Here is a 22,712-nt window from a genome sequence, read left to right on the forward strand (position 1 = left end):
AAGTGATGGGATAATCAGAGCAAAGTACTGGGATTTAAGTGGTCCATAAGGATATTGAGAATTATCAGTAGCAGAAGAAATGAAATTTAAAGCAAGCAGTGAGAGACATCATGTAGCATCACAAGCAGCAGCTAGAAACCTGCCAGTATGTAGTCTTAGTGTGATAGGATTAAAAGGCTGTTGGTTTCTATAGAAGTGAATTTAGAAGCTCCAGGATTAAGCAAGATAAACAGTATAAATATTGCATATCGGTTGTGTGAATGTTAAATGGGATACACTTATTGTGAGACTACTAAGAAGAATTTTGTGAACTGTTGTATGTTGCATGTCAGGAACTGTAACATTTAGGACTTCCAAGATGACTGCTGACTGAGCCAAAACCTTGATTAGAGCTATGCCAATTTAAAAACTGGTAAAAGACCTAAAAGGCATTAATTTGGAAACGGCACCTGTTGTAACCAAGTTGCAAATTTTTCAGCAAACAGAACTGCTCTTGACAGAAATGTGACAGAAAGGAAACCAGAGTTTTGTGGAAAATGGCTATTCACTGTGTACCAAACAGAAAAGGAGTGTATTCATTAGAGCAGTGCAGTGATGTAGAGGGTGATGTGAACTTTGAATTGTTATATCCAGTTACATTAAGAGTATTTTCCACTGTTTGAGCAAAGATATGGAGACCGAGCAGATTCTGGCGGGAACCTAAAAAAAAAAAAAAAAAAAAAAAAATCAAAAGAAAAGCCAGTAAGCAAAAGCCGACTGTACTTCTCCATCCTCAACTAGGAAGGGAGTCAGAGTGGGAGAATGCAAATGGGGAGCCCTTTTCCTGTTAGGTTCGTAAGTACTAGACTAGCTGCAGGCCATTTTAAGAATAGACAGATGTTCTTCATGTTTCACTGTTGCAGTCAGCACATTTGGGTTATCTGCTTGCAGTGGCCTTCAGTCGGCCTGATTATCTAAGTCTTGGGTCCTGTCTCAGTTGCTGTCTCATTTTCCATGACATCAGGTAGTCATGGGTATAAAGCATGCAGCAGATGCCATTACATCAGTCTTTCTTCCCGTGCGGTGCCCGAAGCAGTTAGCAAGTGCCGGTCGGCCGACTCCTGAAATTTTCGTTTTTGAGTTTCAGAACCGAAGTCTTCAACTAAAGCTAAGCACCCTGTTGGGGAAACTTTTTCTTGCTCTAAACCAATGTCAGTCAAAGCCAATAATTGTATTTCTTGTGGAAAGCAAATACCGCATAAAGATTTTCATTTGTATTGTATTCCTTGCCTAGGCCCTGACCACGACGTCCCTCACTGTCGGTTTTGTGCCTTATTTAAGCAACGAACTATTCGTCGTCTGTATATTTACGCTTCTAAATATTTTGATACTTGGTTCAATTATCCAGATATGTCTTCGGTAAGCCATCCGACTACCGACATTCCGAAAAAATGCAAAGATAAAGACAGAGACAGGCCACCAAGGTCCAAAGCTGCCGGCGACACTTCTCCTAAGCCAGTCGCCAGTTCACCGGTACTCAGCCGCTTTCTCAGCCCCTGATACCCACTACTTCAAATTCGCAGGCATCTACTGAGACCCATTCGGAGTCCGGTATGCCGCGAGATGCTTCAACTGTGGAACCTGCGGATGTCTGTGCCTTGGATGGGTCCGGAGCCACTGTGCAGGCACTGGCTTCCGAGGGTGTATTCAGGCCTACTGATTTGCATATTGAAACAATGCCATCTTCTTCTTCAAGGCCTAAAACTCAAGCCATGCCTAGCACACAGATGCCCAGACCACACATGGTCAGGTCCCTATGCCTAAAAAACAAATGATAAGAATGGCTGAAGACCTTATCACTTTAATCAGGGGAAGCCAATCTTCCCCTTCTAAGAGACCTAGGACTGAATTTGCTTATGATACTTCTGACCAAGATTCTGAAATTTCTGTTTGCTCTGATTACCAAGATTTACCCTTATCTACCTATGAGGATTCTGATGCAGAGGAATCTCTTCCCTTTGCTTCCCCCTTCCCCCAGAGGAGTTCTCTTTTGGTGAAACCTTGCATACTCTTGGGGAGCATTTTCATTGGGAAAGCCAGGATTACTCTGATTCTAAAAAGTGGCTTAGGGATTTCTTACTCCTGCCCCAACAATGGCCTTTAGCTATCCCTCCTGTACTAGACATTGTTGATGATGCCTTTTCGGAATCTAGCTTGGCCCCTGACTCTCTACCTCCTGCTCCCAGAAAACCTGATAGATATTACAGGGTTCCTGACTCTCACAAGTTCCTTTTTAAAAATCCTACTGCGGATCCTGAGACCATTTCACAGGGACCCAAGGGCATTAAGGCTACTACTGCCAAAAATCCTACCCCCTCTGACAGGGACTCAAGGGCACTGGAAGAATGGGGTAAGAAGGTATACACTCCGGCAACCTTGGCCATTAGGGCCTTAAACTGCCAGTTTCATATGTTAAAGTATCAGCAGCATATTATTGGATTGCTTAAACAGAAAATGATGTTGATTCCTGACTGTGCTGAAAATAAGGATTTACAGGATTTAATGCATTCTGCTGAACAGGTTGGAAAACATACTTTGCAGTGTGGTTTTGATTCACTAGAGGCATCTTGCAGGGCTGCTGTCACTGGGTCTGTACTTAGAAGGCATGCTTGGCTTAAGGAGCAATCTTTGCCAGTTCATGTTAATGCTAAATTGCTGGCTGCTCCCTTAAATCAGGACCGCCTGTTTGGCAGCAAAGCAGAAGTTGTTCTTAAAAAGATGGAGGAAAAAGCTAAATCTATGCAAACTGTTAAAGATTTCCTACAAGTACAGCCTCCAAGATTTAGTAGGCATTGGCCCTCTAAGAATTGGTCCTTTCCTGCCTCTTCCAGGCTTTCTAAGTCCAAACCCAGAAACAGCAGAACACCCAGGCTTCAGTCCCGGGGTATGCACAGGACTAAGCAGTGGGGGGCTCCCACTTCCAAATCAGGGAGTAGTAAGACGGGTCCCCCCTGTGGTAAGCTGTCTCAGTGACTTAACTTTAAAACTTCCAAGCACTTCTCAACTGACTGCTCCTTTAGGGGGAAAGATTGCTCTGCAGGCCAAAAGCTGGAAACTCATTACCCAGGACAAATGTTTTTTAAATATAGTTTCCGAAGGATGCAGATTTCACTTCCACGTGTTACCAACCCCAAACGGTTGGCCAGATCTACCCCCAAATCAGTGGGCAGAGGCTCAAAAGCAAGTACTTTCTCTCTTAAGCATAAAGGCTATTCAAACTGTGGCAGAAGAGGAAAATGGACAAGGTTTCTACTAAAGACTTTTCCTGCTACCCAGAAAAGACAACTCCTGGCATCCTGTCCTGGACCTTTCTGTCTTAAACACCTTTTTGATGATTCCAAAATTCATGATGCTAACTCTTCACCATTTGCTTCCTATGCTAGGCAAAGATGCCTGGTTGGCAACACTGGATTTTAAGGAAGCCTATCTGCACATCCCAATCAGGGAATCCTGCAGAAGATACCTACGCTTCAAAGCAGGCTGCATGCACTGTCAGACGTTCTTCGTGTTTCACTGTTGCATTCATTACTTTTGGGTTGTCTGCTTGCAGTAGCCCTTAGTCGGCCTGATTAACAAAGACTTGGGTCCTACGTCAGTTGCTGTCTTTTCTTATGTGACATCAGGTCGTCAGGGGGTATAAAACATGCAGCAGATGGCAAAAAAGACTGGGGTAATGACATGTGGTGCCTGAAGCAGAAGCAGTTCACAAGTGCCGGTCGGCAAACTCCTGAAATTTTTGTTTTCGAGTTTCAGAACTAAAAGCTAAGTACCCCGTTGGGGAAACTTTTTCTTGCTCTAACCCGATGTCAGTAAAAGTTAATAATTGTATTACTTGTGGGAAGCAAGTACCTCATAAGGATTTTCATTTGTACTGTATTCCTTGCCTAGGCCCTGACCACAACGTGCCTTGCTGTCGGTTTTGTGCTAAGTTTAATCAAAGCACTATCAAACGTCTGTATATTTTTTGCTTCTAAATATTTTGGCTCAAGATTTAACTATCCAGATATGTCGTCGGTTAGCAATCCTGCTACTGGAATACCTAAAAAAATGCAAAGAAAAAGAGGCAATACACTCTAACATCTATATTTATGGTAAGTGTACACAACTGTACTTTAATGTGGATAAGTAGTTTTGTAAAAGTGTGGGTTATTTTGTTAAGAAATTTAAAATATGTTGGCAATAGTAGATAGATTAAAAATAAGTCTGTAATCATTCAGCTTGTTGGGAGAAGTGATTTTAGATGGCAGGATTATAACAGCATGCTTGAATGCTGGTGGGATAGTGCCGGGGGGAGGGGGGTTAACTTTTAGTAAGGGGCTTAGGGCAATTTTAGGGCTACTTCCAAAAAGGGTGTCAGAGAGCAGCTTAGGAATGGACTAGGAGAATACAGCAAGAATATATTTGAACCAGATCTCAGTATTGGGAGGACAAACAAAAGAAAGCTCAATAAAGTGAGATTATTGAATAATTGAGTGAACAGTGTATCGGTCCACATTGTATTGTATGGTTTGGTTTTTTTTTGGACTGCTGAAGTGAGAGAAGAAATGAAGTCCAGAAAAAAACATCTAGTATCTGTGGCCAGTGTATTGAAGCTAGGGGCAACATTCATTTGATATAGCTTTTATATGTATTATTTATTTCATTATTTTTTGGTCTTTCTATGTATTGAGTATTTTAATGATGTGACATTAACCTGTACAACTGCTTACATTTTATAAGTCTGAAGGTAGGCAGCCTGTATTGTTTCTTTAAAATGACTGTTTTTAATTGCTTAGTTCTGATTGGTGTCTTGTTACTGTATTAACTAGACTTAATGCCAAGAACAGTGACTCTGATGATGGTTGTATGCAACAGGCGAAAGTGCTAAGTCTTGTTGGGAATTGTGTTTTAATAAACATTTCGCTTGGAATTTGACGTGGTGGTGACTTTTATATTTTTTAGTTTGGACACCATCTAGTATTATGTTAGTGGAAGAACTGGATAGCAAAAAAACTGCATTGTTCTTTTTTTGTGTTGGAGAAGATGAAGTGGACAAAAGAAGTAACTGCAAGTAGAATTTCATTGTTTATAGAGATTCATGGTTTGTTTATATGGTTAAGTATGTAGATATAAAGTAATTGTGAATAGTAAGCATAGTAAAGTTAGTGCATCTGTGAAGGGGGCTTGTCCCAAAAGAATGTTTTTGTATAGTCATGGTGCAGTCATGCTTTTCCTGCCTGTCAATTCTCTTTGGACTGCTAGAAAACACATCTTGTAAAAATCTCACAAATGTGTCCAGTAGGTTCCCTGCTTCAGGGTAGGAACCGGTCATTACCTATTCCTAACGCTCCCGTTTGGCCTTCAGGGTATTCATATGCTTACCCATGGTTGCAGAGAGCCGGGGGTGTTTTTTTTTTTTAACTTTAATGACTGGCTCCTTGCTGCCTTAACAAGGAGCAGTTTGATTTCAGCAAGGAAGTCTCTACGAGTCGGTTCCTTTGGATACTTGGTCTTGCACTGTTTTTCCTCCTCATTAGACAGGATGTCTCTCCAAAAAGCAATATTTTCTTTGTTTAGACTGTTGTCTTTGTCTTGTATTTCATGGCCGTGGAACTCGTGTACGAAATCACATCCATTTGGGTGCTTTTACACAAGAACTTGCTTGAGTGGGATCCATTGAACTCTAGGAATAGAATGATGTCAGCTGTCAGACCAGGTGGCTTAGCCAAGTATGGGTTACTAAAATGTGCAACCTCACTTGTATTGCAGACTCTAAACCAGACTCTAGGCTGTATCCCACTTTCACATGATCATTGCAAAACCACTGTCTGCTTCATTTACTGGCAGTGTAAATGCAAACTGTGAACCCTGTGTTATTCATTGCAGCTTTCTGATGAATTGTACCGTTGATGCAAGTGTGATGAAATGTAGTAGATGAGTCACTCCAACGATGTGCAAGACCTTGCCCACTTCTACCCCATGTCAGGAGGCAGTGATGATTTGGGAATATGTACATCTACAAACCATTTTCTAATAGCAAACACTTCCTAGGAAAGCCCAATTATGTAATTAACAAGCTCAGCAAATGGTTACTGATGGCTCATGAGTTTTTCCTGTCTCAGTACCATGGAAATATTTTCCAAAGCTGGCAGAAACCTTGCTGTTGTGTGTTTGCATTGTAGTGTTAAATGCAACTTCTGATTTCACCAAAGGGATGTGCTGATTGAGTAGCCCTGGGGCTCTGCTCTGCCTGTCTCTCTCTTTCCCAAGATTCATTCAGAATGCCATGCTGGACAAGTCCAAAGTCATTTTCCAAGTGTTTTAATGGCCTAGTCAGAGAGGGTTTTCTCTGCTTAGGTCTTAATTTTCTAAAGAAGTCACTTGAGCATCTGAAGCCCTTCAAAATTTTGCTAACAGTGTCATCACTGTTCTTAACCCTTTTTTTTTTTTTTTGCCCCAAGACCCATTATTTGAAAGCAAATGAGCAAGCAGAAACGTTTTTTTTTTTCAGTATGGCCTACAGTTAAAACCCCAACGGGGACTTATCTGGTAACTGGAACACAACTGTTGTGGTGAGTGAACGTCTGGAGCAGGCACTAGGATAGGTGGCAGAAAAGTTCTGAGGTAGGTGCCTGCTGACATCCACTTTATACCCGTCTCTCTATGGGTGACGTACGCATTGTGTAGTGTGGCGTAGCATGTCCCTCACAGTAGCATTAAGGCTTTTGGATACTGGCCAGATGTCTGAGTCAGCTCGAGGTGGGCTTTCTTATATTATGAATACTGTAGCATATAGAAGAGAGGGATATCTATGGTTATGGTAAGATTTTGCACCACTCTTCTTTCCTCCTTTTGAACTAGTAGTAAGGTTGATTTGAAATTCGTGTGTGGAAGGCCCTCATTTGTCTCCTGTGCTAGACTTTCTAAGCTGCAAGCCGTGTGCATCAACCCCTCCTCGAGGCCCATTGTGGATTTGTCATATCTTAACGGGTCTGCTTCTAATGATAGACTATCACATAGAAGACTTTCAAATAACTGAGACGAAAAGAAAGAAGCTGCAGAAACCCGAACAACAAGGGTAAGTAAACACACAACACCGAGGCAAGTATATGCCCCTCACTTCCCCTACCTAAATGTACCAACTCTGGGATCGCACTACAGTGGAGATCAGGGCATGTTAGCCAAGTGCTTACTTAGCCTTGTAAGCAGTTGTCACTCAGGATTCTGCAGTTTTGTTCTTTCCATCTTGGTTATTTGAAAGTCTGCTGTGTGTGTGGTAGCCAGTCATTAGAAGTAGACCCGTTTTAACATCTTTAGAAGTTGCAGCTTTACAGATGCTCTCTCTACAGACCTTACTTCTCTAAACCTTCCTCAGGCTTTCTTAGTCTCCCAAGACCAGAGTGATGCATACCTGCACATCCCTTTTCACCACAAAATTCCTCAGGTTTTCAGTTTCGTGTTTTCGTTTTCAGTTCTCTGCTATACCCTTTGAATGATGTACAGCTCCCAAAGTCTTTGCAAAGTGTCTGGCTCTGACTTTTGCTTTTTGCAGATCCCAGGGGGTCCAGATTTTCCTATCCTTGTGTGACCTAATTAAGGCTTCATCCCAGGAAACACTACTGTTTCATCTCAACTTCACTATGTCTTTACTGGGAAGACTGGGACTCGCAACTTCAGGATGCCTTCTCTGACACTATCCAAAGTATAGCAGTCTTAGGTTGCAGACTGAATACTCTGTCAATGGCAGCCTTCCTCCCTCAGGCAAAAGTTCTGATTTTGACCAGTTACTTCCTACCATGTCCTACCTCTGCAAGAGAGATTCTAAGAGTCCTAGGGTAAATGGCAGCCACAATTCAGCTGGTTCCTTATGCCATTTTGCACATTAGGAAGATCCAGTGGAACTTGAAGTCCATTTGGTCAACACTGTCATCCTCTGGACTTCAGATTCCTTTCTTGTTTTTTATGAAGAAGGAGCCACAGTGGTGGATCTCTCAGGTTCAGCTCAATACAGGAGTTCTCTTCCACCCACACCCATCTAGGACCTCCATACAGACTTGTATGACCTGGCCTGGGGGTGCTTGAACAAAGTTTCACAAGAGTTCAAGGACGGTGGTCCTCCAGAGAGATCAAGTTACACAGTGTAAAGGAAGTGAACACTTCTCCAAGCCCTACAAGTCAACTCTTACCTTTTGAAGCCCATGTTCCCTGAAGGCATTCACAGGCAAACACCTCTGCCATCAACAAATAAGCACCGAGTCTTACAGTTGTGCATGCTAGTTCTGATGCCAAAGGACACAACCATAGAAGCAAGCCTGTACTTACAGTTGTCATACTTTCAGAAAAGACCCTCTCAAATGGATATTACACAGAGAGATCTGTCTGGACATAATTCATAAAGTGGAGTACATCTCTGATATAACCAGAACCATGACTACTGTGCTCCAGAACCCTTTATCACCAAGCCTGGAGGACATACGCCATGTCTTTCAACTGGGAGTTGGGATATTTCTTTACACTTCACCAATAACAGAGGAAAAAGCCCAAATCTTGCTAATGACCCTTTTGGTAAGGCAGCATTGGTTCCCTCCTTCTACATATGGCCAGGGAAAATCGCACCAAACTGCCCCACAAAGTGCACTTATTCGCATATACTGTGGCTATCTGATTCTCCCAACCTGCAGTCTCTCAGCCTGACTTCCTGGGTGGTAGAATCTTAATTCCTTTCAGACACTAGTGTTCAGAGGATGTGCTCTATGTACTTCAGGAGGCAAGAAAACCTACCACAAGAAAATCTTACATCTCCAAGTGGAAAATATTTTTATAATAGTGTCACAAGAAGAATGAGGGCCTACATCAAGTGGTTATACCTACTGTTCTGTCACATGTGAGAGTTGCTCAAACGTGGTCTGACCTATTTCTCTATCAGGCCCCACTTGTATGCTACTTCTGCTCACCTGCTAATCCACCATAGCTCTCCAGAATTGAGGTCCCTTTCGAAAAGGCACCTTTCACCTGAATCCTCTTAGGAAGGCTATACTGCTTCCCTGAGATATGTATACTTTGTTCTGGAAAAACGTACTTGGCCACATTTTGAACCAGCGGCTTCAGCTTCACTAAAATTCTGTATCTGGAAAACAGTCACACTTACCTGTGCCAGAAGAGTTTGAGTTGCAAACCCTGATGGCTATTTTACCCTTACTTAGCTTCCACAAGTACAGGGTTTCCTTATGGGCTAACCCGACATTTTTATGTCCAAAGTGGTAAGTGATCTATCACTCTACCAATCCATCCTTTTGTTAACTTTTTCCCTAACCCACAAAACAGAGATGAGAGGCTTTTCCACTCCTTGGATGTACATAGGAAGCAAAGAATTATACCCGTACAGAACAAAACTCAGGAAGACTGATCAACTCCCCCCCCCCCCCCCCCAAATATTCAGGAGGGTAAGTTGAGGAGCCCTGTTTACAAGCAGACTGTGTCCAACTGGATTTCCAAATCCATCAACTTCTGTTGCACTTTCCAAAATAAGACACTGCCAGGTAGAGTGAAGGCTCACTCCACTAAAGCAGCCCATCTCTTATGATGCCTACTTCAGAGGCGGCGAATCCAGGTCTATTCTAAGGCTGTTACCTGTACGTCAGTACCCATTTCACTAAGGATTAGGGATTAGATGCATTTCCCAGATCTAGGACTGCCTTCATTAGATCTGTCCTGCTAGACTAATAGCACTGCTATTTCCAATCCTTTCACCAAAGGTAACTTAGCTTTGAGAATCACCCACAAGTATTGGAATACTGCAACAGTGATCTAAGGAAGGACATATTACAGTTGTGAGCATCTCATAACAGTAATGCCCAACTGATCACTGTTGCAGTATAGCTTCCCTCCCTCCTTCCCCCATCTTTTCTCTGTTCCTGTGATATGTGGACCGAGATGGGCAGTTACCTTCCCCACCTCCTCAGTTTGACACGTTTTTTTTTTTCTTTTAGTACATTCTAGCTTTCTCCGTGGTCCACTTGGAGCAAGGTAGTCTTCAGGATCTGACATCCATGTGTCCACTTATGTACCACTGCACCACTGGGCTGAAGTCGTACACCAGACGTGGTGCATAAAGAAGGTTTTTGGTTTTGATACGCTGGATGGACATCGGGTTAAACTTGGCAGGATAACCCACACGTATTGGAATACTGCAACAGTGATCAGTTGGGCATCTACTATTATGGTAGATGTTCCCTTTTGTATGTACCTCACCAGACACCTGCAACAATTGGAGAAACCACAGAGGTTTCTCACAAAGAATGTACAGGGTGCAGAAAGCAAGTCTTGCACAGAAAGACTGAAAGTCCTGTTACTGTATTGTCTCCTACATGTTGCTAAGGAGTGACCTGTGTCTTGCTTACAGGACAGTCTCTGACCTAGCCTTGATGGAAATGCTACACAGTCATAAATCAAACTGCAGGAGGATCACTTGCTGCAGGGATCTGAACCTTGCCACTGATGTGAACAGGTCACACTTGAGGAGAGAGAGAGATGCATCTCCCAGAGACTACTACTTCTCTGGAACAATCTACCAGTTCACATGAAAGAGAGCCCCCCCCGACCCTCAAACATAACTTGGATCAATGGATGGGTGACTGCAGTCCACTGCTGCTGTGGTCGTGCCTGTGTTTCGTCTGGATGGAGGAAGTCGTTATTGACCATCATAGACCCTTACCTCTTTGAACTTCAATCACCTAACCACCGACAATTGAGGCAACTTGGAATAAATATGGCTAGGCTTGTAAGGTCTCTAGGGCCATTAGTCTAGTAAACTCCTATGAATCTTACACAACTGTACTTTATCTGCTTACCATAAAGTTAAATTGGGAAGAACAGCACCATGCTTTTAACATATACAGTCTTTCTTCACCTCCCACCCCCACCTTACAGTAGAGGTGGTTTGCAGGGATCCGTGGTGGTAATGTGTGCAAGTCTGCACTTTAGTGTGGCTTGACCGAGATCTGTAGAAGGGCGGCAAGCAAAGTGTTGCATACATAAGGGAAGGGCTGATACCTTGAGAAAGTTTCTGATGCCCATCTAAGTCCTGATAGCCTTAAAATCCTGATCGTTAATGGGGATTGGCCTGCACATCAGATGTAATGTTACGGTAAACACACAAATGCAGTTTGTATTAGTTTAGCGTATATTTAGTTTGCTGTGAAGTACCATTATGTATTGTGTATTTTAATGTTGCTCCATATTATTGAACTGAGTAAAATCTTTAAGTGCCATTTTGTAATGTGTGGTTTTCAGATGTAATCACTTAGGCATACAGGTAATGTAAATTGTTTAGTTTTTATAGATTCAAATCTATTAATAGTATTATATCTACTGCCATCCTTGGTTTTTGTCATATAAAAAAGACCCCAGGACCAGCTTACCTGCCAGTTTAACAAACAAAAATAAATACATAAATGTTTTACTTTCCATTAAAGACCATATATTCGTGTTTCACTGTTGCAGTCATCACATTTGGGTTATCCTTGCCAGGGTAGCCCTTGGCCGGCCCGAATACTAGAGACTTAGTATTTCTGCATTGGTTGTTGTCGCTTCAGGACTGACGTCAGGTAGTCAGTATTATAAAGTAAGGCAGCCGACACCATTACATCAGTCTTTCTTGCCATGGAGCCAGAAGCAGTTTGCATGAGTGCTGATCAGCCGCTATGTGAGTTTCATCTTCCGAATTGAAGCTGAAGTCTTCTAAAGCTAAGTACCCCATTGGGGATCCTTTTTTCTTGCACTAACCGATGTCAGAAAAAGTTCACAGTTGTCTTGCCTGTGGAAAGCAAATACTACACGGAGACTTTCATTCTTACTGCATCACTTGCTTAGGCCCAAACCACAACGTACCCCGCTGTTGTGCTTTGTTCAATGCCAGAACTATACGTCGTCGCGCCCTTATTGTAGCTAGATATTTTCGCTTACAGTCCTCTAATTCCAGTATGGCTTTGGTCAGCCATCCAACAGCAGATGATCTGAATAAAACGTAAAGATAGAGACAGACCGCATAGGTCCAAACCTACTGACAATGCTTCCATTAAGCTAGTCGTCAGTTCTCCGGTCCTCAATGAAGCGCTTTTGCAGCCCCTGATGTCTGCTTCTGTGGAGTCGCAGGCCACTACCGAGACCCTTTGGGAGTCTGGTATGCCACATAACTCTTCTTCAACTAAGGATCCTGCAGTCGTCTCTACCGTGGATGGGTTCGGAGCCGCTGAGCTGGCACTGGCTTCTGAGGAAGGCTTTCGCGACTACCGTCCTTTCGAAAACTACAGAGTTTCTTAGGCTCAGGCTGTGAACCACACCCAATAAACCAACATCCCAATCTCGGGCACCTGCTGCCTTGCCTCAATCTCAAATGCTTAAAATGGCGGAACACCTTATCATGGTGATCAGGGAAAGCCAAGTACCCCTTCCAAAAGAAAGAGAGATCTGTCCCCTGTAGTTTTGTCTGAACAGGAGTCCGATGACTCTGATGCATCTGAATATGAAGACATGTGCAACCCCTCTCTGCTTATGAGGATTCTGATGCAGAAGAATCCATTCTTTCAGCTTCTCCCCCAGAGGATTTTTCCTTTGGGGAAACTCTGCACACCTTAAGGTAGCATTTCCAATGGGAAAGTCAGGACTACCCTCAGTCTAAAAGACTCTGGGAATTTTTACATCTTCCACAGCACAGACCCCTGGCCATCCCCCCAGTCCTGGATGTTGTGGAGGATGTTTTCCTGGAATCTAACTTGACTCCTGACACCTTCCCTCCTGTACTCAGAAAAACAGACCAGTATTAGAGTACCTGACTCTCACAAATTTCTTTTTAAAAATCCTACTGCTGACCTTGAGGTAATTTCTTAAGGGCCTAAAGGAATTAAAGTAACCTCTGCTAAGAATCCCACCCCCTCAGATAGGCATTCCCGAGCACTAGACAGATGGGGTAAAAAAAGTGTACACCTCGGCTACTCTTGCTATCAGAGCACTAAATTGTCAATTCTATATGTTAAAATTTCAGCAACATACCCTGGAACTCCTCAAACAAAAAATGTCTTCCTTTACTGCTTGTGCAGAATCTAAAGAGTTGCAACAGTTAATGCATTCTGCAAGTCAAGTAACTAAACACACCTTACACTGTGGTTTTGATGCCCTAGATGCTTCTTGCAGGGCAGCAGTCACCGGTTCTGTCCGTAGAAGGCATGCATGGCTTAAGGAACAGCCCTTGCCAGACCATGTTAAATCTAAATTGTTAGATGCTCCCTTGCACAAAGACATCTTATTTGGCACTAAGGCAGAAGAGGTCTTTAAAAAAAAAAAAAAGATGGAAGAAAGAGTAAAATCTATGCAGACAGTTAAAGATTTCTTACATGTCCAGCCACCCAGATTCAGCAGACATTGTTCCTCCAATTACTGGTCCTTTCCTGCTCCCACCAAGCCAGCTCAGCCCAGACCCTGGAGAACCAGACCCCACAGACAGCAGCCACAGAGAATGCAGAGATTTAAGCAGTGGACTACCTCCACTTCTAAACCAGGCAGTTTTTAGCCACCCCCTTATGGTACGAACTCTCAATGACTCTCTTCCCCCACCCCCTCCCTCTGCCCACCCCCACTTACCCCTAGGAGGAAAGCTCTCCTTTCATGCAAACACATGGGCCACCATTAGTAATGACCGCTGGGTGCTTAACAATAGTGTCCCAGGGATACAAATTTTCTTTTCACACCCTTCCAACTCCAAAAGGGTTCCCAGGTCTACCTCAAAACCAGTGGGCAGAGGCGCAAAAGCAAGTCCTTTCCCTCCTCTCCATGAGGGCAGTAGAGCACATTCCTGCAGAACAGAAAGGCCAAGGTTTCTACTCCAGACTTTTTCTGGTACCCAGAAAAGAGGGCACCTGGCACCCCATCCTCGATCTATCCATTCTAAAACACCTTCCTGGTGATCCCAAAATTCAAAATGCTCACCCTCCAGCAGCTGCTACCCATGCTCTCCAAAGATGCTTGGCTAGCCACCCTAGAACTAAAGGAGACCTGCCTCCACATTCCTATCGGGGAATCATGCAGGAAATATCTCCATTTCAGAGCAGGATCTCAGCACTTTCAGTTCTCTGTGCTTCCCTTTGGCTTATATACTGCTGCCAGAGTTTTCACAAAATGTCTGGCTCTAGCCATTGCCTTTTGCAGGCTAAGGAATATCCAGATTTACCCATACTTAGATGACTGCCTAATTCAGGCTGACAGCCAGGAAAAGCTGCTCAAGCACCTGGCCTTTGTAAAGTCCCTACTAACCTCCCCGCGGGACACAATGAACGAAAATAAATCCAAAACAGCTACCTACCCAAAGGATTATATTCCTGGTAGCAAGCCGGGACACAGCATCCCAGATGGCATTCCTTACACCAGTAAAGCAAACCTTCCTGACAGCCTTCTCTCAACTAGCCACCTTCAATGGTATCTAAAAAGCCTTTGGTGTCAACACTCTCTAGACCTCAGAGACTCTTATTCCTGTAATACCTTGCCTCAAAAAAGATTTTCTTTGGTGGGCAACAGCATGCTCCCTCAACAAAGGGGACTACCTTTCTCACCACCCCACGCTGCCCAGACCCTCACCACAGACTCATCTGATTATGCCTGGGGTGCACACCTGGATGGCAGGTGCATACAGGGCCAATGCAGCCCACAGCAAATCCATCTGCACATCAACCAAAAAGAGATGATAGCTGTCCAGCACGCCTTGATAGCTTTCAAGCTCCTTCTCTCCCCAGGATCTATCCTGATCAAAACAGACAACACAACTGTGATGTGGTACATCAACAAGCAGGGAGGGACTCAGTCCTGCTCTTCATGCAGGCTGGCCATGACCCTTTTGCACTCAGCCTCTGGCATGCATCTCCACGTGTTAGCACAATTCCTCCCATGTTCCCTCAACTCTGTGGCGGACCACTTAAGCAGAAATCTTCTGGACCCACATGAGTGGCAGCTCAACAGAAGAACCTTCACCCTAATAACTCAGAAATGGGGCACCCCAAAGGTCGACCTATTTGCCTCTTACACCAACCGTCAGCGCAGCAAGTTTTGCACCAGGGAGCATCACAGCATGGCTTGGAAAGTGGATGCTCTGCCCTTCCCCTGGGTCAAGCTATTTGTCTATGCCTTTCCTCCACTACCTGTCATCCCCAGGGTATTGCTCAAAATAAAGGAGGAAAAACCAAGGACAATTCTTACAGCTCCGGACTGGCCTTGCCAGCACAGGTACCCCTTGCTGCGCAGCCTGTCCCTTCTGCCACCTTGGCATTTACCTCAGATCCCAAACCTCCTGACCCAGAAGGAGGGGGAATTCATGCATCCCCGAATGCAGACACTCAATTTGGCAGCTTGGATTATTCCCTAACCCCCGATCAATCTGCCAACCCCAGCAAATAGTTTCTAGATGTTATACGTGAGGCCAGATGCCCTAGCACTAGAACGTCTTATGTTGATGAATGGAAAAGGTTCAGCACCTGGATTCAGGCTAAGGGAAGCCAGTACAGCACAGCCCTCCCTCCCATCCTGGATTACTTAGCTGACCTGCTAAACAGTGGACTCTCCTTGTCCTCTATTAAAATTCATGCCTCTGCTATCTCTGCTCATATTCCCACTGAGCAGCCCCTTTTCTCACACCCTCTGATCAACAGTTCCTAAGAAGGGCTAGCAGCTTAGGGCCACACAGAAGAGCACCAGCCCCAGCTTGGGACCTTAACTTTGTGTTGGAAAAGCTCACCACTTCCCCCCCATTCAAACCTGCCTCTTCAGCAGAGGTAAAATTTCTCTCCTGGAAGACAGCTTTCCTTCTGGCCATCACTTCAGCCAGAAGGGTCTCATTGCTGCAAACACTCATGGCTGTGGAACCCTTAATCATCTTCCATGCTGACAGGGTATACCTCAGGACTAACCCATCCTTCATGCCCAAGGTGGTGTCCACTGTGGCTCTCAACCAATCCATTAATTTGCCCACCTTTTTTCCCTAACCTAAAGGACAAGGGGGAAAGAATCCTGCATTCTCTAGATGTGCACAAACAGCTCAAATTGTCTAGACAGGACTAAATCTTTCAGAAAGTCTGATCAGTTGCTGGTTAGTTTTGCTGCAGCGGCAGAGGGAAAAGCCATCTCCAAATGGATAGCACACTGCATCCATTTCTTCTACAAGCAACACGGAAAGCCTCCCCAGCAAGGGGGTCAGGACCCACTCCACTAGAGCAGCCTCCACGTCTGCAGCTTTCCTCAGAGGAGTCCCCACCAGGGACATCCTGTAGGCTGCCACCTGGACATCTATTCACACTTTCACCAAACATTACCACCTGCCTATCTTCTCCAAATCCAGGGCAGGGTTTGCCTCTACAGTCTTGCAGGGCATCCTAGCCAACCCCTAGTTCCTTGACTGCCTTCACCCTTTTCCTCAGCTTTGGGAATCAACCCAAATGTGATGACTGCAGCAGTGAAACATGAAGAACATAGTACAGTTGTGTACACTTACCATACATATACTTTCTACTAGTGAGGTTCTTTCACCAGATCTTGGTTCCCACTTGGGGGCTCCTGACAGGTTAGAGCAAGAAAAACTGATGTAATGGCGTCAGCTGCCTTACTTTGTACTACTGACGACCTGACGTCAGTCCTGAAGCAACAGCAACCGACGCAGAAATACTAAGTCTGTGGTATTCGGGCTGGTCGAGGGCTACCCTGGCCGGGATAACCCAAATGTGATGACTGCAACAGCGAATAGGCTCTAACATCTACGTTTGTGGTAAGTGTACACAACTGTACTTTGTTTTGTTGCTGCCCTGTTATGCAACACCTCAGCATTCATTTTTCATGTAACATTTGCATGGCTGAGGTAATAAGAATTATACCATGACCCCCCCATTAATATTCCAAAATGTGCACACTGATTGGTCAGCGTGCACGTTGTAAATCGACTTATACTAATGGAAAAAGGTCCGGTCACCCGGACTTTTTCCATTAGTATAAGTCTTTTTTTAAACACCGTCTTGCTATGTTAAACTCCTTTAACATAGCGACACAGTGTGTAAAAAGCAACAGAGATCTTGCTTTCTCCGTTGCTTTTTTTTTTTAAACCTGTCTCGCTATGTTAAATGGGTTTAACATAGCGAGACAGCTTTAAAATAAGCAACGGAGATCTCCGTTGCTTTTTTTAAACCTGTCTCGCTATGTTAAACCCATTTAACATAGGGAAACAGTAAAAAGCAATGGAGATCTTGCTTTCTCCGTTGCTTTTGCCCACAGCTCTGATGTACTGCGTAGGCATGCGCAGTACATCAGAACTTCATGAATACCAGACAGCTGCGGAAGGGCAGCAAGGAGGCATTATACAATGCCATTATTTAAGAAAAGTAATTATTTTTTTTTCTTAAATAATGTCATTGTATAATATCAATAACCCACTTCTGGGTGTGGGTAATGCTGGATTTACCCACGGTTGGCTTTGTTTGTTCCCTTGGGCTTCGCCCTCGAGACCAAACCATGCCAACCGTGGGTAAATCCAGCATTACCCACACCCAGGCATGGGTTATTGCTATAATATAATTGTTGTGTAATAGTGCCCAAAGGATCATCATAAATCTCACCAAGTTTACTGACCATCCCCTCAGCTCCTTTGTATTGTTGCTTTTAGGGTTAAAGATTTGTCAGGGTTTGTAAATGTACTTGGTTTTACCACCGCATTTGTCCTCCGAGTCCTGCTTGTTAGTCAGTGAAGCCCTTTACAGCTAATAAACAACTGGGTATGAAGGTAACCATTCTTCTGACATTGAGCTACATGGTCTTCTGTGTACTGATGTCTTAATAAGTGATCCCCAAAAGGAACTTAAGGCTGCATAGAGTGCTTTCATAATTAAAATACTACTAACAGAAAACCTCTTTTAAGATCTGTTGATATTGTAGGTACCTTCCTTATGACGTGCCTGCTTAACACAGAATTACATGCTGTGTTCAGAAATGTAGGTGCAATGTATAGATGTGGTGGTAATTGTTTAAGTTTAGTGTAACAAAGGTCATTTTATTTTTGCAGCTCCTGGAACTGACCCATTTATACCTGCTGGGCAGGGCCCTAGTAGTGGACTGGGAGATCCTTACAGTCGGAACACAGCAGCAGGCCTGGGCAATATGGGAATGGGACCACGGCAACAGTATTCTTATGGAACCCCGTATGATAGAAGGCAAGTATGAATGTTATTTGTACTTATCTTTAAAAAAAGAATATGTATGTTCACCATTGACTTTTCATAACTGGAAAAATATCTTCCAACTGTAGACCAGAACCTGGTATGGTACCTGAAGGCAGTATGAGTGTACCAGTGACAGCACAGCCAAATATGATGCCTTCCAGTGCGGAGTCTGGGATGTACTCCCCAAACCGTTACCCTCCTCAGCAGCAGCGGTGAGTTTAATGTACATGTACTTGGTTTACCATCACATTTAATAGGTATGAATAATAGTATATCTACTGCCATCCTTGGTTCTGAAGTCAACCATTGACCAGCCTCTAAGTTTTGTCACTGCTGTTCTGAAATACTGCACAAATTAAAAAAAATGAAATTGTGTAATTCGTTGTCATAGCTAGTTTTGAACATCTTTCAGCATAAGGGTGACTGACATTTTATTGCAGCATTAAGTATGTGATATTTTGTCCAGGAGATTATTTTTACTGTTATAAATCAGCACTTAACGCGTTATGGAACATGCTGCCAATTAGCAGAGCATATTTTCATCATTGCTTTGTTAGATTTTTTTTTTCCACTTAACTATTCACTTAACTAAAAAGTACTTGGTTCCTCTGGCCAAGATAATGGGTCTTTCTATTTATTTTGGGGTTGAAGGGTGCTGGTCTGGATCAGTCTTCAAGCCCAGGTGGAGGCTAGGACTGGGAATATTCCCTGGGCTTGGTACATACAAGTTGTTTAAGGAGGCCTGGCTGCTCTAAGGCCAAGATGAGGCATGCCATATTGCCTGCATTAGCAGCATCAGCAAGCTGCAGTGCAGTGGTTCTGCTCATGATGTTTGGCAGCTGCATTACTGTGGAACCAACAGATGGTGGTTCAGACACCCATGTCTATGGCTGTGCTCTGATGGGTGTGAGTAATGAAGGTCTTTGTCAAGACAGTAGACTTGAGCGTCATCCAATCTCCGTGTTTTGGATTGGCCAACTAATCCTATAACCCCCCTTTCCCAGCATACATTTTGGTAGTTGTGATATTGGAGCTGATGACTATTCCTGTGCATCCTCATTTTGTACAGAATCTCATCCATGTGTTCAAACTCTGCATCCAGTGCATTCAACACTTATCCAGTGCATGCATGCAACACAAAAGCTGAAAATAGGCATTTAACAAATGTTGTACGTAACCAGTGGGAACAGTACTTTCTTAGCAAAATGGAAACACTTTCCATATGGTCTTAGAATGTGAATGGTCTCACAGGTATGTATAAAAAGGAGAGTGCAAATAGCTATGCCATGGGAGAGACATTTGAAAAGAACTGAAAATGTGAATTTTTGAAAGGATTTCAGGATGGTTATTAAGCGGAATATCTAGGACAAAGGAAAGGGGGTGGAGTACTTTAATTGCTAGAGGAGTGCCAAAAAAACAAAAAAAAAAGTTAGATTGTGTTAGTAAGGGGCTACTGGCAAGGGAGGATGATTACATCAGCATGTATTTATATTCCACCTAAAACTGCTACAGTGGAGCTTAAGAAAATTCCAAGAGAAATCTGCTTTCAGCAGGGAATATTACTTGTAGGTGGGGACTATGAAAATTTTTGGTGTGGAAGATGTGAATTTAGTAGTAGGCGTTAGGAGAGCATGTACATATTTTTCCCCAAGGTAAAATTGGGCTAGGCTAGACAGAAATTATATTTCACAAGAACATGTGCATTTAATTGAAAGTTTTGATGCACATCAAATTGTTTCAGATCACGCAGCAATAGTCGAGGTAAAAATGCATGGTAATGAAGTAAAAATGAGACACTGGAGCTTGCCAGCAGATCTGTTAAAATGTGAGAAATTTAAGGGTAGTGGAAATTATTCTTGAGTTATTAGGGTATATAATACAGATATTGGGATAAAATGAAAATGGCGTTTAAAAATAAGGTAAAAATGAGATGTAGATATGGTTAATAAGTAATTATTTAGATGGGCTTACACAATTAAGTGTTGCAGAACAGGAGAATCTCACAAAACAAAGAGCTACAACTGCAGAGTACTAAAAAGAAAATGGATTACTTGTGTAAATATGTATTCATAGGTTCATACTAGGCTATCTGCCCTAGGGCATTTATAAGCCTAGCCAGAATGTGTTTGGCTTTCGCCACCCATTTTAAATTTATTTTGCTATGCCCTTTTTCGAGGTTAGTATACTGTGCCTCTGTCTAACAGTGACACAGAAGTGATAGCCAGGATAAACCTACGATCTCCCATCCACTCATCAAGATTCCTCTTGAAGAGAGACAATGAGGGACTCTGCCTAACCTGGACTGGGATTTTATTCCAGAGTGAAGGGAGCCTCTGGGTTATGAATCTGTCCCTCCAGCATGTCCTATTTATTTCAGTGCTGAGGTTCAAATCTCTCGAGCGCGTAGCTCGATGGGATTTGGATTTTATGAGGTACAGCATGTCCATTAATTCCGGGTTGGACATGGCTTTATACGTCTGCACAGATCGCTTCTGAACAAGCGGTATGCCACTGAGTAGAGCTGGAGTTTCTTTAACCGGGCAGCATATGGCATCTGTTTGAGCCCTTTGATCCTCTTGGTGAGGTACTTTTGGAGACTTTCCAGTTGCTGCAGGTGTCTGGTAAGGTACATCCCAAAAGGGGCATTGTACTCAATTATGGGCCTGATGAGGGATGAGTAAAGAGGCACGATGACCTCCCCTGATCTAGATGTGAATCCCTTCATGATTAGGTGGGCTATATAAAATGTTTTTCTAACCACTTTGGCCACGTGGTTGTCAAATGAGAGATTGCTATCAACTTGGGTCCCCAGGTCCGTAATTACTTCTTCTGTACTTAGTGGATTACCACCTATGTGGTAATTTGTGGGCACTTTGTTTTTGCCAAAGGGGATGACTATACACTTTTTGGTATTTAGCTTGAGGCCATGGCTCTGGCACCAGTTGTCTCTTTCTATGAGGCCCTTTTGGAGGATGCTTGTGTCGGCTGGAGAGTCGATTATGGCACCCAGTTTGCAGTCATCTGCGAACTTGGTCAGCCACAGTCCTTCCGTGTTGGCCTGTACCTCCGAGAAATATATACCGAACAAGAGAGGTCCCAGGACTGAGCCTTGTGGGACACCACTTGTAACTGGTTTGTGGGACACCACTTGTAACTGGTTTGGAGTCTGATATGGCTCCAGCAATTCTAACCATGTGGGTTCTGTCCTTGAGCCAGTTTGCAACCCATCTAGTGATGTAGGGGTTTATATTTAAGCTGGTGAGCTTATCTATAATGCCCGAGTGGGGTATTGTATCGAAGGCTTTTGCGAAGTCCAGGTAGGCTGTGTGGACCACCTTCCCCTCGTCAATGGCCTTGGTGACTGTTTCAAAGAAATCGACCAGGTTTAAGAGGCAGGATCTGCCCTTAACAAAGCCGAACTGGGTAGGATCCAGTGTCTGTAGGTCCCCAATATCTTTATTTATGAGGTCCATGATGATCCTTTCCATAGCTTTGCAGACCAAGCTAGTCAGGCTTATGGGGCGATAGTTTCCAGGATCCGTTAAGGCACCACCTTTATGGAGAGGGACCACTGTTGCTGTACGCCACTCTTTGGGCACATATCTTGTAGTAAGGCTGAGATTGAACAGTAGTTTTATGTTTGGGTTTAGCTCTTCTTGGAGTTCATGTAGGACGCAGCCCGGGACACCGTCTGGTCCCACTGATGTTGTGTTTTTTGCTTTGGAGAGGGCGGCTCTTACCTGAGCAACTGAGATGTCAGGGGGGGCAGCACTCTGCTGGGATAGATATTTGCCCTTTTGGGTGGGAGGGGGGGGGGTTTGCGCTGAACCTGTCAGCTGGGATGTTGGCAATGTCTGTGGGTTTGGTGTATTTTTTTGTCATTTTGGACTAATTCTGAGCATATCTGGGAATTACCACCCAGGTTCCTAACATAACTAAAGAAAGCCTTGTGATTATCCTTAGTGTCCTGTGCAATTTTTCTCTCGAAGCTGGCCTTAGACAATTTTATGAGTGCCCGTAGTTTTTTACTAATACTGATCAGTGATGCCTTCCCTTTTTGGGATTTTGCTCTATCATTTAGTAGCTTCCTCCTCCTATTGTATAGTTTGTTTATGGCTGGGGTCCACCAGACAGGACATCTGCCTTTGGAGGATTGGGTCTTGGTTTGATTTGGGATCGCATGATCCATGCATTCCTGAAGGTGTTCATAGAATGCGTTTATAAAGGATTCTGCGGTCTGGGCCGTATTTTCCACAGGCCCGGGGGCTTTGAAGGATTCCACCTCGGTTTTGAGGAGAGTGAAATTTGCTTTAGAGAAGTTTTTCACTGTGGTTTTCTGGGCAGGGGGTGGGGTCGGGATGTGAATATCCAGTGAGATTAGTTTATGGTCTGATCTTACCAGTGAGGGATACACTTCTGGTCTGGAGCATAGAGTCCCCATGTTGGTGATGA

General features: G+C 43.8%; 1 protein-coding gene across 2 annotated transcripts in view; it reads left to right on the forward strand.

Moving 5' to 3' along the window:
* The window catches only part of ARID1A (AT-rich interaction domain 1A), a 3,912,194-nt gene that overhangs the window by 3,143,350 nt on the left and 746,132 nt on the right, over window positions 1–22,712 (forward strand). For both annotated transcript variants that reach the window (XM_044084256.1, XM_044084266.1), the window contains exons 15-16: window positions 18,104–18,251; window positions 18,347–18,472. In XM_044084256.1, the coding sequence (XP_043940191.1) occupies window positions 18,104–18,251; window positions 18,347–18,472 (274 nt within the window). The remainder of the gene's footprint in view (window positions 1–18,103; window positions 18,252–18,346; window positions 18,473–22,712) is intronic.

Source organism: Protopterus annectens, chromosome 1.part1 (genome assembly GCF_019279795.1).
Source record: "Protopterus annectens isolate FY-2018-M chromosome 1.part1, PAN1.0, whole genome shotgun sequence".
NCBI classification, from domain to species: domain Eukaryota; kingdom Metazoa; phylum Chordata; order Ceratodontiformes; family Protopteridae; genus Protopterus; species Protopterus annectens.